We start from the raw sequence: 15,269 nt of genomic DNA, 5'->3' as shown, positions 1-15,269 counted from the left end.
CTCACAGCTCTCTCACAATTTTGGTATGCGTCTGCGTCCTTTACTTTATTCGGCAAACTTTTAGATTCAACTACAATCTAAAAGCCCTTCAAACATTATTTTTTGAAAGTATGCTTCTGGACTGAGATAGAAGCAAGTAATTATCACTCTTACAAGTGAGTATTCCCAACACTGGCCTACACAACGTATTATGTAGAGAAAACCAAAATTTTGTTCAAGTACCGGAACGTTATGTCACAACACGAACTCGATAACTCTTATCATCGCCTAGGACCTTTCCAACGCCGCTGGATGATTATGGACCTGATTCTTGAGGATCAGTCCGGCACTGCCGTCCAGGGTAATGATTCGGGCGCGACACTTCAGCGAACGGCTTTTGGCACACAGCCAGTAGGTTTTGCTCTTGTGGGTATTGTTGCGGAAAAAGGCGTGGCCACCCATCAGCAGCATTGGGCGTCCCTTGCGGCCTACCACCATCTTCAGGTCCAACGGGAATTGGGTCTTCGCTTCGTCATCCTCTCCGTCGTCTTCATCATCATTGTCGTAGTGCTCGTCCGATTTGCGTGTCGAATATTGAACAATTTTTAGTTTAACTGTTTGGGAAAGGTTGGATGAAACATTATGAATAGGTTAGAGTAATGTAAATATGATAAAATATGGATTAGAATGTCATCTTCTTTTGAGCAAATGGGTTCTTTCGGCAGTTATAAGGTTTTTTTTTCTATTGAAGTACTAGATTTACACAATCGCTTCGATGCATTTCTTTTTTTTTCAAGCTGAAACAGCCTGAAAATAAATTTAAATTGGTAATAGCTCAAGTTACTCCTCAGTGAACAAGAAAATAATAATTTGATGAGGTCGTTCTAAACTATTAGGCTATTACTAAAAACGAGGTACTAGAACAACACCATTACGGAGAGTAATTTCATACAATGAAGAATAAATAAGTTTTTATTAAAACTCATTGGCATGCAATTCTACATTAAATGATTGTGTCGCAGTTACTTTCCCAAACTTCTTAACTCAGAAATCTCTTTTCCGTTTGGGCCGACGGAACTCATCCTCGGTGAGATCCTGGCGATGGGTGTGCTCTTCGTGAGTGACGCGCACGTATTCGTTTCCGTTGATATTTTTCGTGATGGCCCTTGCTTTGCAGCGCAGCCGTTGGTAAAATTGGCACTTCCAGTTCACCCGTCCGCTCGATTCGTTGGTTTTGTTTTTGCTAAAGTAATACCCGCCATGAAGCAAGCGCTGCGTTCCTCGGGAGGTGTACTCGTACAGGGCTCGCTCGGTGAAAACAGCTTTGTCATCTAAAAGTACAGAATAGTTTAGTGTATGACAATGACGTACTAGAACTACAGTAGAATCATTTCTACTCCTGGTAAATAATAATTTGTCATCGGAGGTCATCTAACGTCATCAAGGTGAATATATCTACTGAAGTACTAGAATAACACTAAAGCACAATTTATTTGCGACGAGAAACCCTACTCTTGCTTATAACTAATACATGCACATCTCAAAACGACTCATCCTTGACATGCGGGATAAAAGTGTTCGCCAAACTCATTGGGTTGACGGCCAGCCTTCGGTAGTTGATCTTGTACTGCTCCACCGGGTGGTAGTGTAACGTGTTGGTGACTTTCACGTACACCACGCCATTGATGTCCCGCGTAACGGCACGAGCCTTACACTTGTACCGCGTAAAGAGGGAACATTTCCAGTTGCAAGTCTTCGCCGACTGTCGATCCTTGGTGTACGCATGCCCATTGTGTATTAGTTTCTGTTGACCACGACGAGTAGTTCCGAATACAGCCGGTTCGAAAACACCTAAAAATGCGAATAGTTCGTATTAGTGCAGTAGTAATCTAGTACGTCATTGGAACCACTAAAGGAAACATAGTTTAAACAGGACAATGAACCCATTCTGATATACGTATATTTTTCTCACAATAATTCAACAAAGAAACTACTTTCTTTCTTATGCAGACTCCATTTCGTCCGCTTTCGTAATAATCACTGGATTCCTCCGGTACATCCGGACATCGTGGCTGTGGGCATCGTTCGTAAGCCTTACGTAGGTGATACCGTCAATGATTTTGGTAATGGCACGGGCGCGACACTTCTGCCGACGGAACAAAGCACAGCGCCAATTGGTCGAATCCGGAAAGTCTCGGTCCTTGACGTACTCGTATCCATGGCAGATCAGTTTCTTCGCTCCTCGTTGGCTGATCCCGAACCGGGCCACTTCCATTCCGGCTTTCGGAAGCAAAAACCGTTCATAAATCTCCCTCCTGGCGAAGGATTCTGTGGAAAATGATAGAACGTCATGTTTTGAAGGAATTACTGTTAAGTACTAGAGTAATCATGTATTACAAAACTTAACGAACAATAATAGCTCAAAACAACAGTTTTATTATCTCTTGTTTGATCATGATCTAGACTGTACAGATTGTTCGAAGAATCCTGTGACAGCCAATGGTCTGCTGCTTCTTCTGAGGAAGGTATTGTTAAGGAATTTCACCTGTCGTGGTACCGTGGGCCAGTTAATTACTACTACTACTGCCTCCGACGACGCCCGATGACGTCTCATGGTGATAGATTGATTTCGTCGGTCACAACTAAGCTTGCATTTGTAGTACTAATTGCGCGTCCAGTACTGCATGTTGTTATTCCGTTATCCACAACCAAGTACCAATCGCTTTGACTGGATGTTTCACGGCTAAAATTAGGCGATGCAAGAAGTGATTGCGATTGGAACTAGTGCATAAAGTTGGTATGAAAGGGCGCTAAACTGTATAAGAGTTGATGCATTATTCGATATAGTACTAGATTGGATAAACATTAGAGACTACGTGAAATGGAAACTCATAAAACGATTGCAGCGCAAATTATCACTATTTTACTGGGGTTTTTGCTACATGACGATTCATCACCGTTTCACGTAGTACTAGTTTTAAACAATAAATTAAAAGATCATTGAAACTGTGTTTGCGGCGATTTTTTCAACAAGAGGTTCTCAAGAAACTTTAAAGTTCATAAAGAAACTGACTTCTCAACCATTGGTATTGCGGAAACTTATGAACTCAAGATAACTAAACAAATATTACTTAAAAATCACGGTTGGAAAATATGAGGAAGGACGATATTTTCTGTTCATTTTTATTTGGCTAAGATCAAAACCGCCGTTGATGAAATTACGATGGTTCGTGGTTGTGCGTATTCTTCAGAACAACCAAGCCCGGAATCAGCACGTTGGTAATGGCACGTCCTTTGCACCCACTGTGCCATTTGGTACACTTCCAGTAAATTTTCCCGCTGTGCGCATTGTTCTTGATGTAGCGGTGGCCCTGGTAATTCAGAACGTTATTCCCCCGGCCGGTTGTATAGGTGGGCTTCGAAGGTGAACCATCGCTTTCAAAATGGAACATTTCATTGTTTGCCGAAGGCATCGTTGCGGATTTGGATCTACATTGCTTCTTTGCGGGTATTTTCACAGTTTTCATTCCCTCTGCAGAACCGATGATCTCTGCAATGAAGTAAATCTGGTCAACGTCGTTGCCATCTATAAAGGAAAATAGAAATCCTTTAATCCAAAACTAATGCAAAAACGACACTCTTTAGGATTCAAAACGAATGCACGATACACAAAGTTTCAGTTGAGATAAATTTATTTAACTATGGGTCTTCGAAAAGTAAAATCCTATGTGTAGCAGAACTGCGGGATTTTCGCTCTACGAATACAGGGTGATTATGTGTTCCGCTGCGGGCTATCAGCGTGGGAACCTTTTTCTCCTCACTGTTTGCCGGGGTGATGACTCTAGCTTTGCAGGCTGTACTTCCCTAAAAATAAATTAAAATTTGTTAGTTAAAAAAAGTTCTGCATAAACAGACTAACTCACCTTTTTAGCGCAGATCCAATAGGTTTTGTATGCCCCCTTACGATTCTTTACGAATTTATAGCCATCAACGTGCAGCAAAACGCAACCACGTTGCCCGACGGTGAAGTATATTTCCTTGGGTTGATCATCTTCCACTTCTTCAATGTTAACAATTTTAAACACTAAAATGGAATCGAAACGAACCAATTAGCCATGCTTCAATGTAATAAAGATTTACGACATAGATGAAAAGTCCATAGCTTCCACTATTCAATAATGTTTTATTTACAGAGTATGATATAACATTGCAGTACTAGAATGGGTCATTGTTGTGTGTTGGGTATCGAACCACCAAGTTTTCTACCTCATTTCGCAGTGTGTAGGTTAGAAGCCGTGCTTTACATTTGCTCATGCCTGCCCTCGCACAAGACCAGTACGTTTTGTTTGCACTTTCCTTGTTCTTGGTGTAGCTGAACTCTCCTACTTTTAGCTTGCGACTTCCTCGAAATCCGGAAACGTATCGGACATAGACATCTGAAATATGGGTTGGAATCATTAGATCAATGCAAAACTTGGTGTACGAGAATTCCTAAATTTAATAAAGTGAAATACCAGATTGAATTCCAAAGACGAGTGTAGTTTATTAATATCTTGCTAGTTGTTGTTTCAATCGCTTTAAAGATCCGTACGCTCTGGGTGAGGCCACTACCTGGTGGTTATGTTCCACGTTCAACATGAGAAACTCTTCGAGTACGGACTTAATCCGAGCGCGACACTTGTACACGGTAAACTGCGAGCAGCGCCAGTATGTGATATCGTCTCGTTTGACGTGTCGATTGAAAAGATGACCATTGTGCCGAAGCTGAACGGTTCCACACTTGCTAATGACATACTGTGGCGCATCGAATGTCGGGGACGTTTCCTGAACTGGAAGTATAGTTACAAGACGTTGATAAAATTAGTTGGTTCAACTTTCATCATAGTTGAACAGTTCTTCCAACGGTGAATGACGAGCATGTGCAGTACTAGAATAAAACGACGAAAACGTGTCAACAATATCGAAAATTAGTATGGATGTTATAGTACTAGATTCATCGACATTACCTATTGAAATTTAATTGAAAACAGTTACATATCAACAACGAAACATGTCATTTGAACAATGAAAAGAATGTGCGGTATGTCAGCTCTCCTCCGACCTTAGCTCGGTTGATTCGATTCAAATCTGAAGGATGATTGTGCGTGGCTACAATTAGAAAACAATTGCTTAGTTATTCAAATTCATAAGCCAACCGTCAACGCAATACTCGCCATTGGTGTTCGAAATGAACAGGAAATTCCCTTCGCTCTTGAGTCGCCCACGGCACTTCTGCGAACGATTGTGTACACACTCCCAGTACAGTATGTTCTTGTGGGGACCCTGACGTCGCATATTGGATCGATATATGTGGTTTTCGTGCACCAACAGAATACCTCCCTTTCGACTCACGATGAACATGTAGCGCTGTTCGTCATCTGCGGCAGCACACTCATCCAGTTCTACCGTCCTCGTGAACACCTTTTTTCGTGGTTTCAACGGATCTGAAATCCATAGTAAGAAATTGTTAACATTATCATATATTAATTATCAACTTTAAGTCATTAACAAAATATACAACGTTCTTTAAACAGTTCAAGTTTATTTAACAAGTCCTAAACTTTCATTGATTTTCTCTGCCGAAACTTCTGCATGCGACGTCGAGCGGTAAGCTTTCGCACCACAAGTTTGATCTTCTCCTCGAGCAGTATGTGCGTCAATCCATGATCAGCCCATGCTTCTGAAAGTGAATTCACGAATTGTATTCTAGTACTTCCCCAAATAGTGTATAGAGAGACAAACCTATCATACAATCGATGAAAATTTCATAGTTCCTCATCGGCATCTTCGAATCGCCAATGTTGTTGGTTCCGGAGTAGTTGTAGCCCATCAGAGCATCGTCGGTGAAGAGATACGAGAAAAAGTTAGTTACGTCCATCGTTGGGGGCTTCTTGAGCGACAGGTAGCGTACCTAGAGTTGAAAAGTGAAAAATGCTTCATGCTTGATTTGAATCCAAACGATAAGTTGTTTAAAAGTAGTTGCAGAGACTTTATAACGAAATGTTAAAAATAAGCCTTAATATTGAAGTACTAGAAGAACCAATTGAGTAGGCTTTCACTCTGTTGGCAAATAACAACATCTTTATCTGTTTGGCAGAAATAGAAGTTAGTTGAACGCTAACTATTCCAGCTTATTACAAATAATCTAGTACTCCGCCTAACATGCTCTATAAATCGCTTGAAAATTTCATGATACGAATACGATAACACTAGTCTGGTCTGATCCAAGTCTGAACGCATTCGCTACTCACATATTGCTTCCTCACATCGAAATCCTTCCGAACGGCTTCCTCCAATCGTTCGATTTCGACCATGGAACTCAACGGAAAATGGAAACCGTCAACATGGGCGGTAGCTCGCTGCTTCTGCTGCTCGGCAGTTTTAAGCAACTCCTGCAGTTTCTTGTTGACGTCACAGATTTGAACCTCCAGTTGCATCTTTTCGTGTTGACTCGACGCCATGCCGGTCATTTTGTTGAGACTTTGCAACCGATTCCGCAACTTGGCGATATTTTTGGCTAGAGGATATACAAAAGAAATCGAAAATGTTGGTTTAAACGTAGTACTAGAATTTGAAAACCATCTCAATGACAATCTCTTCGTTGGACATTATTTTGAAAGGATCATTTATTGTTTGGCTTCTCCAACACTTCCAAATAAACAGTACTGGTTCAATTACTAAATGAAGTACTAGAATATCGTTTCCTTAGTCGAATTTTCAACTTCCGTTTTGAAATATTTACGTTTCTGATCACGTGACGGATGTGCTCGGCTAGAGATTCCTCCGTTACACCCTTGCACAGCCAGGCATCTGAAAAAAATGTGTAGTTTAAGGCATACATTTCAGGATCATTCTAGTGCACGATCCAACACTTACCCAACATGCAACTAGTGAAGATTTCATAATCTCTCATGGATTTCCTTTCCAAGTTGGAACGCTTCGTCCAGCAGTATCCGACCAGAGATTGGTAGGTAAAGATGTGTTGAAACACGGTGAAAACGCTTTGATCGTCTGTCAGTTTCGAGCGTAGGAACTTAATCTGAAAAATGTGCAAAAGTTACGCACAATCGAGCATTATTTCTTTTTTCTATCCAAAGCATATCAACCTTACATATTGCTTCCTGGATTTTTCGTTACATCGAACGGACGCTTCGAGCTCCTCTATTGCTTGTTCCGATCGTATAGGAAAGTTAAACCCAGCGGTGAAGAGCGATGTAACTCCAAGATGTGAAATTCTCTGGGGCGGATCAGCTGATTCCATACCATGAAATTAAGCAAAAAGTTACTTTCTAGAATGATTAATGATAAGTCTCAGAATTAGTTTCAAAAGTGGAAATATCGTTTTTCTACATTTATTCATATCCGAAGAATCTTCAAAGCTCTACAATCTTAGACCTAGCTCGAAAATTGCGCACGTTGTTGCGAACATAGATGCGTTTGATAACGCTTGCCATTTTTGATTTCAACGTTTCCATGGTAAATCCGTGACTGCTCCAAGCCTCTGAAATGGTAAGAACAATATTAGTATCATAGACATCTACAATGATAAAGAATTTACAGTACCGAGTTAAAAATGAAGTACTAGCTCCGATAGAGATACTTACCAAACAAACAATCTGTGAATATCCAATAATGCTGCAGTGATTCTCGCTGCGTCATAGATTGGGAGGACTTGTTGGACGTCCAGTTAAAGTGACGGAAGATGGCTTGGTCGGTGCAGATTTTACCAAACGTATCTTCAAGGCTTTGTCGTGGTGTTTTGATGCGGCGCAGAAATTTTATCTGAAGGAACAAAACAGCAACACGGGGATAAGTCAATCTAGTACAGACAGGACGTTTCTGTCAAGAAACAAACAATTTGTGTTTGTGATATTTGATCCAGTATTGACTACATTTTACTCCCCTAAACGGTACACTATGCTATTTAGGGAAGTAAAAAATTGTGAGTTGTGGTACAAATTACTTACATATTTGCGTCTCATGTTGGGATCTATCCGAACAAAATCCTCCAGTTGAATGACGGCATGCGGATCGGTTAGCGGAAACAAAAGTTTTGTGGTAGGGGCTCCAGGTTTGATTGCTGGAACAAAAATATTTCGAACTATTAGCACATTCTTCCTGAGTTATCCATAACGTGTGGCTAAGCTGTGCATAGAAGAAATCTAGTAATTGTATCGGTCAATCTTTATTAGAAATCATCTTCATCCGAATAAATACAACTTTCAGTCAGTTCCCGTTCTCGCTTCCGGTTTTGGTAGCGACGGAATCGTTCCCGACCGTGTACGTTGCGAATCACCTTGCACAACATTTGACGGACTTCATCTTCCGTAACTCCGTGATCCATCCAGGCTTCTGCAAAATGAAGAATTTTAGACTTAGATATGCAACGTCTAGTGGTTCTGAAATTCTGCAGACGAACCCAAGAAGCAGCTCGTGAAAATGTCGTAGTTCTTCATCGCCCGTTTATTGGCCCGACGACTGCTGAATCCACTATAATTGTACTCGGTGAGACTCTCGTCGTAAAAGAACAACTTGAAGATGCTTTCGATGGATGCATTTTCGCTCGAATCCTTGATCTGCCGAAGGCGATTGATCTGAAAATAGGAGTTCCGTGATTCTATTACGTGCCTAAGGTAAGACTGATTAAAACATGACGTACGTATCTCCTACGTGTAAGAGCGCAACTGCGAACGGTTTCTTCCAAGCGCTCAATGTCGTTGTCAGATTCAATGGGAAATCGGAATCCTGGAATGTTTTCCGCTACTTTGGAGACTATCATCGAATCCGGCTGACGGACATGTTCGGAGGACCTGCGCTGCGCTGCACTAAGGGCAGATTTCTTTTTTGGCTTTACAATCCAACGGACGTTTGAGATGGTGATTGTGCCTGGGAAATTATAAGAAACGATTTCGAGAAAAGTTGTATTAATGTTAGGTGATGAAATATTCATAAACTGCAGTGAATTTTCAGAGATTTAAACATAGTTGTGATAAATTAAAAGATTTATTGTTGAAAAAATGCATTACAGTCTTCGTTCTGTTGTCATTAGTGTGCTATTACTGTTCCATGAGATTCCATGCAGACAGTTATGAAGTATTACACAACAGCGACAACTGAGCAGTGCAGTACTAGATTGCATAGTATTGACGATGATTATATTGGTGACGATGTTTTTTAAATTCGACATGTTGATTAGCCATGATAATACTAATGTACTTGTAGCATTCTACTACTGCAATAGCCACTCCAAATAATGTACCAGACATTTCAGGGAATCGTTGCAATTTCTGTAAAAAAAATCGAAGACATTAAACTTTAGACACACGATTCAATTTGCACTTACCAAACGAGTTTTGCAGCCTCTTTTTCTTCTGTATCCGATTTTTATACTGTCGATTTCGTTTTCGTCTGTTGATATTTTTAATTATTTCTGTCAACATGGCACGAATCATATCGTCGGTGATTCCAAATTCTCGCCAGGCCACTAAAAGACACATAATAGTAAGTGTTATGTGCTGATTGATACAAAATGTACATACCAGCGAAGCAGTCCCTAAAGATGGCGTAACTTTTCATTGCTCGCTTCTGAACGCCCGGCGCAGTACTAATTCCATTATAATTATAGTTGGCTAGAGCTTCATCGTAGAACACCGACTGAAAAATGCATCGTATTGGTGTGTGGAGATCATTGGCCCTCAAATCTCGCAGGAATGCAATCTAGAAGTATAACTTATGTTGCAGATTGGCTTGGTAATCCGATGAAAACTTACATAATTGTCCCATTTGTACATGTCACTACGGACGGCAACTTCTAGCCGTTCGATTTCGCCCTCAGATCGGATCGGAAACCGGAATCCCGGTACACCAGTGTGCTCCATAGCTGCGGCCAACAGTGCCTTGGTATCGCTGCGGCTGATATTTGGGTTTTTAAGGCGCAAACGCCATGCTGAAAAGAGTTGAATTTATTATTTCGATTTTTGAGCAAATCAACTGCGATGCAATCTTATAGGGCAGTGATTATTCGTTGCAAAAATTAATGAGTTTAATTGAGCCTTAACAAAAATTTGTAGTACTAGATTGTGTACAGTCACATTATAAAAGAAAATATCGATTCAAATTTGGAAGAATTCTTGTACGTTTTGATTGATATTTGAAAAATTGTTCTTCCACTAAACCATTCGTTACACAATAATATTCCAAATGAAGAATAATATTAAAAAGTTTTTAATTCTCGAGTAAAAAAACGAAAAAGAAAGGGTAGCACAGCTTTCATCCGCGGTGTCATTTCTTGTCTCCTCTAGTACTTCGCTGGTTCTTGCGGAAGCGAGCCCCTCGTTTTCTATTGTTAACCAACGTGATCGCATTGCATAAATACTGTCGAAGCTCTTCTATCGAGTAGTATTCTCCACCCCAAGCTTCTGCAAAGTGAAAAAAACTTGTAAATGAAGAAGCCATATCAACCACTACAGCTAAAACCAACCAACAATGCACTCAGCGAAAATTTTGTAATCCTTCATTGCTTTTTTCTGTGTTCCGGAAAAGTTGCATCGCCCGCTGTAGTTGTAGTCCAGCAGTGACGCGTCGCTGAACAGTTTCAGGAAGGCGAACGATGGTTTCTCGACCAGTCGACGTGCTTTCCGTAGCAGTTCAATCTGAAAAACGAATTATTTACTTGAAATGACGTACTAGATTCGATCGAAATAAACTTACATATTGTCGTCGAATGGTGGCGCTTGCGCGAACGCTGCGTTCGAGATCTTCAATATCTTCGGCTGTTTTCAGCGGAAATCTGAACCCAGGCACGGATCGGAACATAGGATTTTCAGCTTCATCGTTCGATTCGTCGTCATCATTTACCGCAAATTTGAAAGATCGCCTATTCAACCGGATTTCCCCCTTTTTGGTTCGAGGGCTACGGGTTTCAGCTATATAGAACACATCTGTAACAAGCAATGAACAAGGTTAGGTGATCTCTGATTCGACTAAAAATTATCATTCAAATGCGACACACATTGCATTGGATTTCAATGGATTTTATTCGACAAAATATCACATTTCAGAGGTGGATTTTTTCTTATCTTATAAAATTTTTGCCAACCGGCGCCGTCGAATGCGATGAATAGCTTGTTTGATGTTCTCCTCCAGCATTTTGATGTCCATTTCCTGTGATTCCCAAGCAGCTGCGAAATGAGAAGCACTAATCAGTTTTAAAGCGAATTTACACATTGAAGCGACATAATGAGCTAGTACGTCAATAGTTTGACGCACTGTGCCATCTACATTAAGGCCATTCGGATTATTTGAAAGTAGACGTTCTGTCTTTAGACGCTTTGTCAGTAAATCTAAAATGACGTTCAGCAACTTTACCTAGCATGCATCCGTTGAAAATAGAGTAATTTTTCATCGCTTTCTTTGGAAATTTTGATATCCGACATCCACTCCAGGTATAGGCTTCTATAGAGCTTGAACCGAAAATCATTGGGAAGCAATCCACCAGATCTATATGTTTCGGTTTTTTGGCTTTTAACAGTTGAATCTAAAAATTGAGGTCGAAATATCTCATTAATTACCAAAACCTAGTACTGCAAAAATGGTGAACACTCACATATTGTCTCTTTATGGTGGCACTCGAGTCCACTGCCGCTTCCAGCCTTTCCACATTGGCTTCCGTTGTCAGTGGAAACACAAAACCATCCACCATCGACCGTCCACTTGCGTTATTTTTTGTCTCCCGGCGTTGACTAAAAAGTGTTGAATGGTAGGTACATCCTTGGAGGTGCATCACACAGCTCAGTGGAGAGCTAGGTATCAACTGGTAGGTAAATGGAAATAAATTGTAAATATGTTATACCTAGATTGAATAAAGGAGAGGCACATGAGCTGGTAGCGATATCAGTCAGTGCCTGGGTTCGGAAACACAAAGCCTCGCCTGTGTTTTTATTTCCAACAGGTTATGGGCACAGGGACGCCCTGGTGGTGGTTCGGGAAGCGAGGAGACCGAGATACGGTATCCAAGATACGATGAGGAGGCCAATACCCGATGAGGTGTCAAGATGCGATGAGGCCTGGTGCCAATATTCGTTGAGACACCAAGATGCGGTGAGGGGACCAACACTCGATGAGGATTGATAGCCGTGTGGGACCTGCGCTGGAACCAAGAGGCAGCGGGTGCTGGCTGATCGATGGACGCTGGAGCTGGATGGCAGAAGGTACTTGAGGCGGAAGACGCTTCGAGCCAGGAGGAGCTTGATAGCCTTTTTAGTAGCAGACGTAGCTTGGAGCCGGAGCCTGGTAGCAGAGTCTGCTTGGAGCCAGGAGGAGTCTGGTAGCTTGGTTGCTAAGGAGGAGCTCGGTAGGCTGGAGGAGTACGTGGCCAGGTGTAGCTCGGGACGCGTCGGATCTGAGAGTGTGTGATGAGGAGGAGTGTTGAATGGTAGGTACATCCTTGGAGGTGCATCACACAGCTCAGTGGAGAGCTAGGTATCAACTGGTAGGTAAATGGAAATAAATTGTAAATATGTTATACCTAGATTGAATAAAGGAGAGGCACTGAGCTGGTAGCGATATCAGTCAGTGCCTGGGTTTGGAGAACAAAGCCTCGCCTGTGTTTTTATTTCCAACAAAAAGGACATCCAGTTGCGCCAGTTCTAGCTTCAATTGTTCAAAATCCTTATGTGACGTAGCTCCAGTGGGTATAGATTTCGCTGTAACGTTAAAATATTTTCGAGTTACTAGATTTCTGATTCAGTATTCTAGTACTGCATGTCAGAGAGAATAAAAATTTAAAACAATTCATTCTTTTCACAAACTTTTATTGAGCACTGCAATTTTAAGATTTCTGTTTTTGATTCTTCTTTAGGAGCCACTTCTGAATGAGTTCCGATCGTTTTCGGCGGTTCCGGTTGGACAATTGCCGTCTCTCGCTGAGGCTAACTGTCACCGATTTCAATAGCTCGGTCAGTTTGGAAATCGTTAGACCTTGTGGCACCCAGGCTTCTGTGGAAAATATGTATTGTTACAATGAAATATTGTTAGGTAGCTATTATTAGATGAATGCATTACCAAGCAAACAGTGCGTGAAAATGTCGTATCCAACCATATCCTTCTTATTCGTATGTCCATCCCCGTCTACTGTAACGCAGTAGTTGTAAAGCGAGAGATCACTGAATAGTTCACTCACATACTTCGCAAACAAACTGGGTTGATACTCTCCTAGGGATTTCAAATGTTTTATCTGTAAAGTAAAACAAAATCACAGGTAAATCTTTGCCGAAAAAAGCATCACTCACATACATATTGCCGGCGAACCATAGGATCCATCTTGACTGCAGCCTCGAGTCGATCGACGTCTTCCTCGCAGAACAATGGAAAGCTGAACCCGGTCACTCCCGTGGAAGAAGCCTCTTGCAAGTCCTCCTTGATAACTACCACATCTGGAACGAAACGGTATTCATTTAATCTGCAAAATATTTTTCCTAATGTTAAATACAGCCTCTGTAAAAGTAATAAAAAAACTAATTTCCAAACAATGCATTGAACATTTATTCATTATGTTTGTCACAAAACTGCTGGATGCGCTTCCGTTGGTTGTAATTGTTGGACCGCCGACGACCGGCAATCTTCGTAATCACCTTGGTCATGATGTCCGAGAGGATGTCCATCGAAGTAACTCCATGTCGGTGCCAAGCCTCTGAAATTCAAGATAATATCGAATCAGCATAGAACAGATAAAGGAAACCTTCTTGCACATAATCTAGTACTTCGTCCTTGACTTCGTTGAAGAGATTCAGGACACGAGAAATGGCCGTTCCCACGAGGGTAACTAGAAACAGTGCATATGAAACATCTGACAGGTAACAGATACAGACAGAAATGTTCCGATTTTATCGTTCTCCTTTTCAAACAAATGAAAACCGATAGATAACAAATATTTTGAAACAAAGTACATACACAACAAATAATTGTCTTCAACATTTTCAACGCTGCAAATAAGAATCTTGAAGAACAAAGATGAACACTAATGTAGCAGAAAGTTAATTTAAATTGATAGTCTGGCACGCAGAGGGCGTGATAAAATCGGAACATAACTGTATTATCATTGGTGAGTTCAATCCATATTGATTTTAACTTCACTTTTTTTCATATCTCAGAAAATTTAAACTTTTCTTGAATCAGAATGTGCAAGAAATCGTTGATTTCCCGAAAGAGTCCTCTCACTCTTACCAAGCATACAGTAGGAGAAGATGTCCATAGTTTTCATTGCCTTGCGTGGAAACTTTGGATTCTTGTACCCATTCCACGCATACGGAGCCATCGCTTCATCGGTGAAGAACTTGCCGAAACATTCTACAATGTCCATGTGGCGAGGTTTCCGCTCGGTCAGATAGGCTACGTACTGGCGGCGTATATTTCTGGATGAGCGGACAGCTTCCTCTAGTCGTTCCACCTCGTCCGAGGTGTACACTGGAAAGGAAAATCCTTCAACCGAAACTTTCCGCTGCGGTTGTTCGGGTCGTTTGAACGGCTTCAGGTACCTCAACAGCTCTTGTTTACGCTTTGCCAGGTTGGGCCGAAATGTATCTGGAAGTATGCGAGTGTGTCAGATAGCAGATAGTCAGCTGTATGATAAAAAAATAATAGATTATTTCTAGAATTTTATTAAATCAAAGCTGGTTAGAGAGTTCGCTGCAATTTTATTCAACTATCGATATTCATGGGCGGTGTTACACCTTTCGACGCGTATAAATGTGGCAGTAAAATAAATCAAAATTATATGTCAATCTAGTACTACAGTTCAACCTATAAAATGCAATCGTAGAACGTATAGATTTCTTGCATGAAGAAGCTGGAGAAGGTTCGTCATAAAAAAATCATCCAATATAATATCTACTCTTGTACTTCAACAATCGTGTACTTCTTTTTCAGGGACTGTTTTTTGGTGTACCGACGTCGATTTATATGATAAACTGCTTTCTTAATCTGCTCGACAAGTGTTTCGTTATCGAGTCCGTGACTTTCCCATGCATCTGGAATAGATCAAAACCAATGTTCATCATGATTCTAGTACTCCCACTGTTCTAACCTACCAATCATACAACCGTAGAATATATCATACTTTTGCATGCCTTTCTTTGGCGTCCGTGGATACTGTGCCCTATCCAGACCGTGCCAGTTGTAGTTGGTCATGGCTTCGTCGGTGAAGTACTTGTTGAACACCTGCCCGACGCCCTGGCGAAGCGGTTTTGTGACGC

At 41.2% G+C, this 15,269-nt stretch overlaps 1 protein-coding gene and 1 long non-coding RNA gene across 3 annotated transcripts; both read right to left on the bottom strand.

Moving 5' to 3' along the window:
- Position 1: 1 nt before the first annotated feature.
- LOC109413428 (uncharacterized) lies at positions 2–6,209 on the bottom strand. Its single transcript, XR_009996772.1, has 3 exons — positions 5,761–6,209; positions 3,903–5,698; positions 2–3,843 (listed from the first exon to the last, which is right to left on the bottom strand). It is a non-coding gene; the product is annotated as an uncharacterized LOC109413428 (long non-coding RNA).
- Positions 6,210–6,626: 417 nt separating this feature from the next.
- Positions 6,627–14,899, bottom strand: LOC115264255 (uncharacterized). 2 transcript variants are annotated; one of them, XM_062847410.1, is made up of 16 exons: positions 14,242–14,899; positions 13,312–13,708; positions 13,081–13,252; positions 11,624–13,014; positions 11,386–11,554; positions 10,729–11,198; positions 10,499–10,670; positions 9,789–10,436; positions 9,558–9,735; positions 9,362–9,502; positions 8,678–8,904; positions 8,438–8,612; positions 7,986–8,370; positions 7,623–7,800; positions 6,895–7,519; positions 6,627–6,828 (listed from the first exon to the last, which is right to left on the bottom strand). In XM_062847410.1, the coding sequence occupies exons 8-13, from the start codon at positions 9,894–9,896 to the stop codon at positions 8,207–8,209; spliced, it is 993 nt and encodes a 330-aa protein (XP_062703394.1). In that variant the 5' UTR covers positions 9,897–10,436; positions 10,499–10,670; positions 10,729–11,198; positions 11,386–11,554; positions 11,624–13,014; positions 13,081–13,252; positions 13,312–13,708; positions 14,242–14,899; the 3' UTR covers positions 6,627–6,828; positions 6,895–7,519; positions 7,623–7,800; positions 7,986–8,206. The 2 variants fall into 2 exon arrangements, with proteins under 2 accessions (XP_062703394.1, XP_062703395.1); XM_062847411.1 differs by lacking the exons at positions 11,624–13,014; positions 13,081–13,252; positions 13,312–13,708; positions 14,242–14,899 and having other exon boundaries at positions 6,627–7,519; positions 11,386–11,587.
- Positions 14,900–15,269: the final 370 nt, after the last annotated feature.

This window comes from Aedes albopictus, chromosome 1 (genome assembly GCF_035046485.1).
Source record: "Aedes albopictus strain Foshan chromosome 1, AalbF5, whole genome shotgun sequence".
Classification (NCBI taxonomy): domain Eukaryota; kingdom Metazoa; phylum Arthropoda; class Insecta; order Diptera; family Culicidae; genus Aedes; species Aedes albopictus.
Note: the sequence above shows the minus strand (reverse complement) of the source record. Positions and strands in the feature narration are given on the sequence as shown.

What these genes read in the sequence shown, in the direction of transcription:
- LOC115264255 (XM_062847410.1), bottom strand. Translation starts at nt 9,896, where the DNA reads ATGGAGCACACTGGTGTACCGGGATTCCGGTTTCCGATCCGATCTGAG. An exon ending in GAGGCTGCAAAACTCGTTTG is followed by an intron (nt 8,905 to 9,361) that starts GTAAGTGCAAAT and finishes ATAATTTCCCAG; the next exon opens with GCACAATCACCATCTCAAAC. An exon ending in CTCTTACACGTAGGAGATAC is followed by an intron (nt 8,613 to 8,677) that starts GTACGTCATGTT and finishes TCCTATTTTCAG; the next exon opens with ATCAATCGCCTTCGGCAGAT.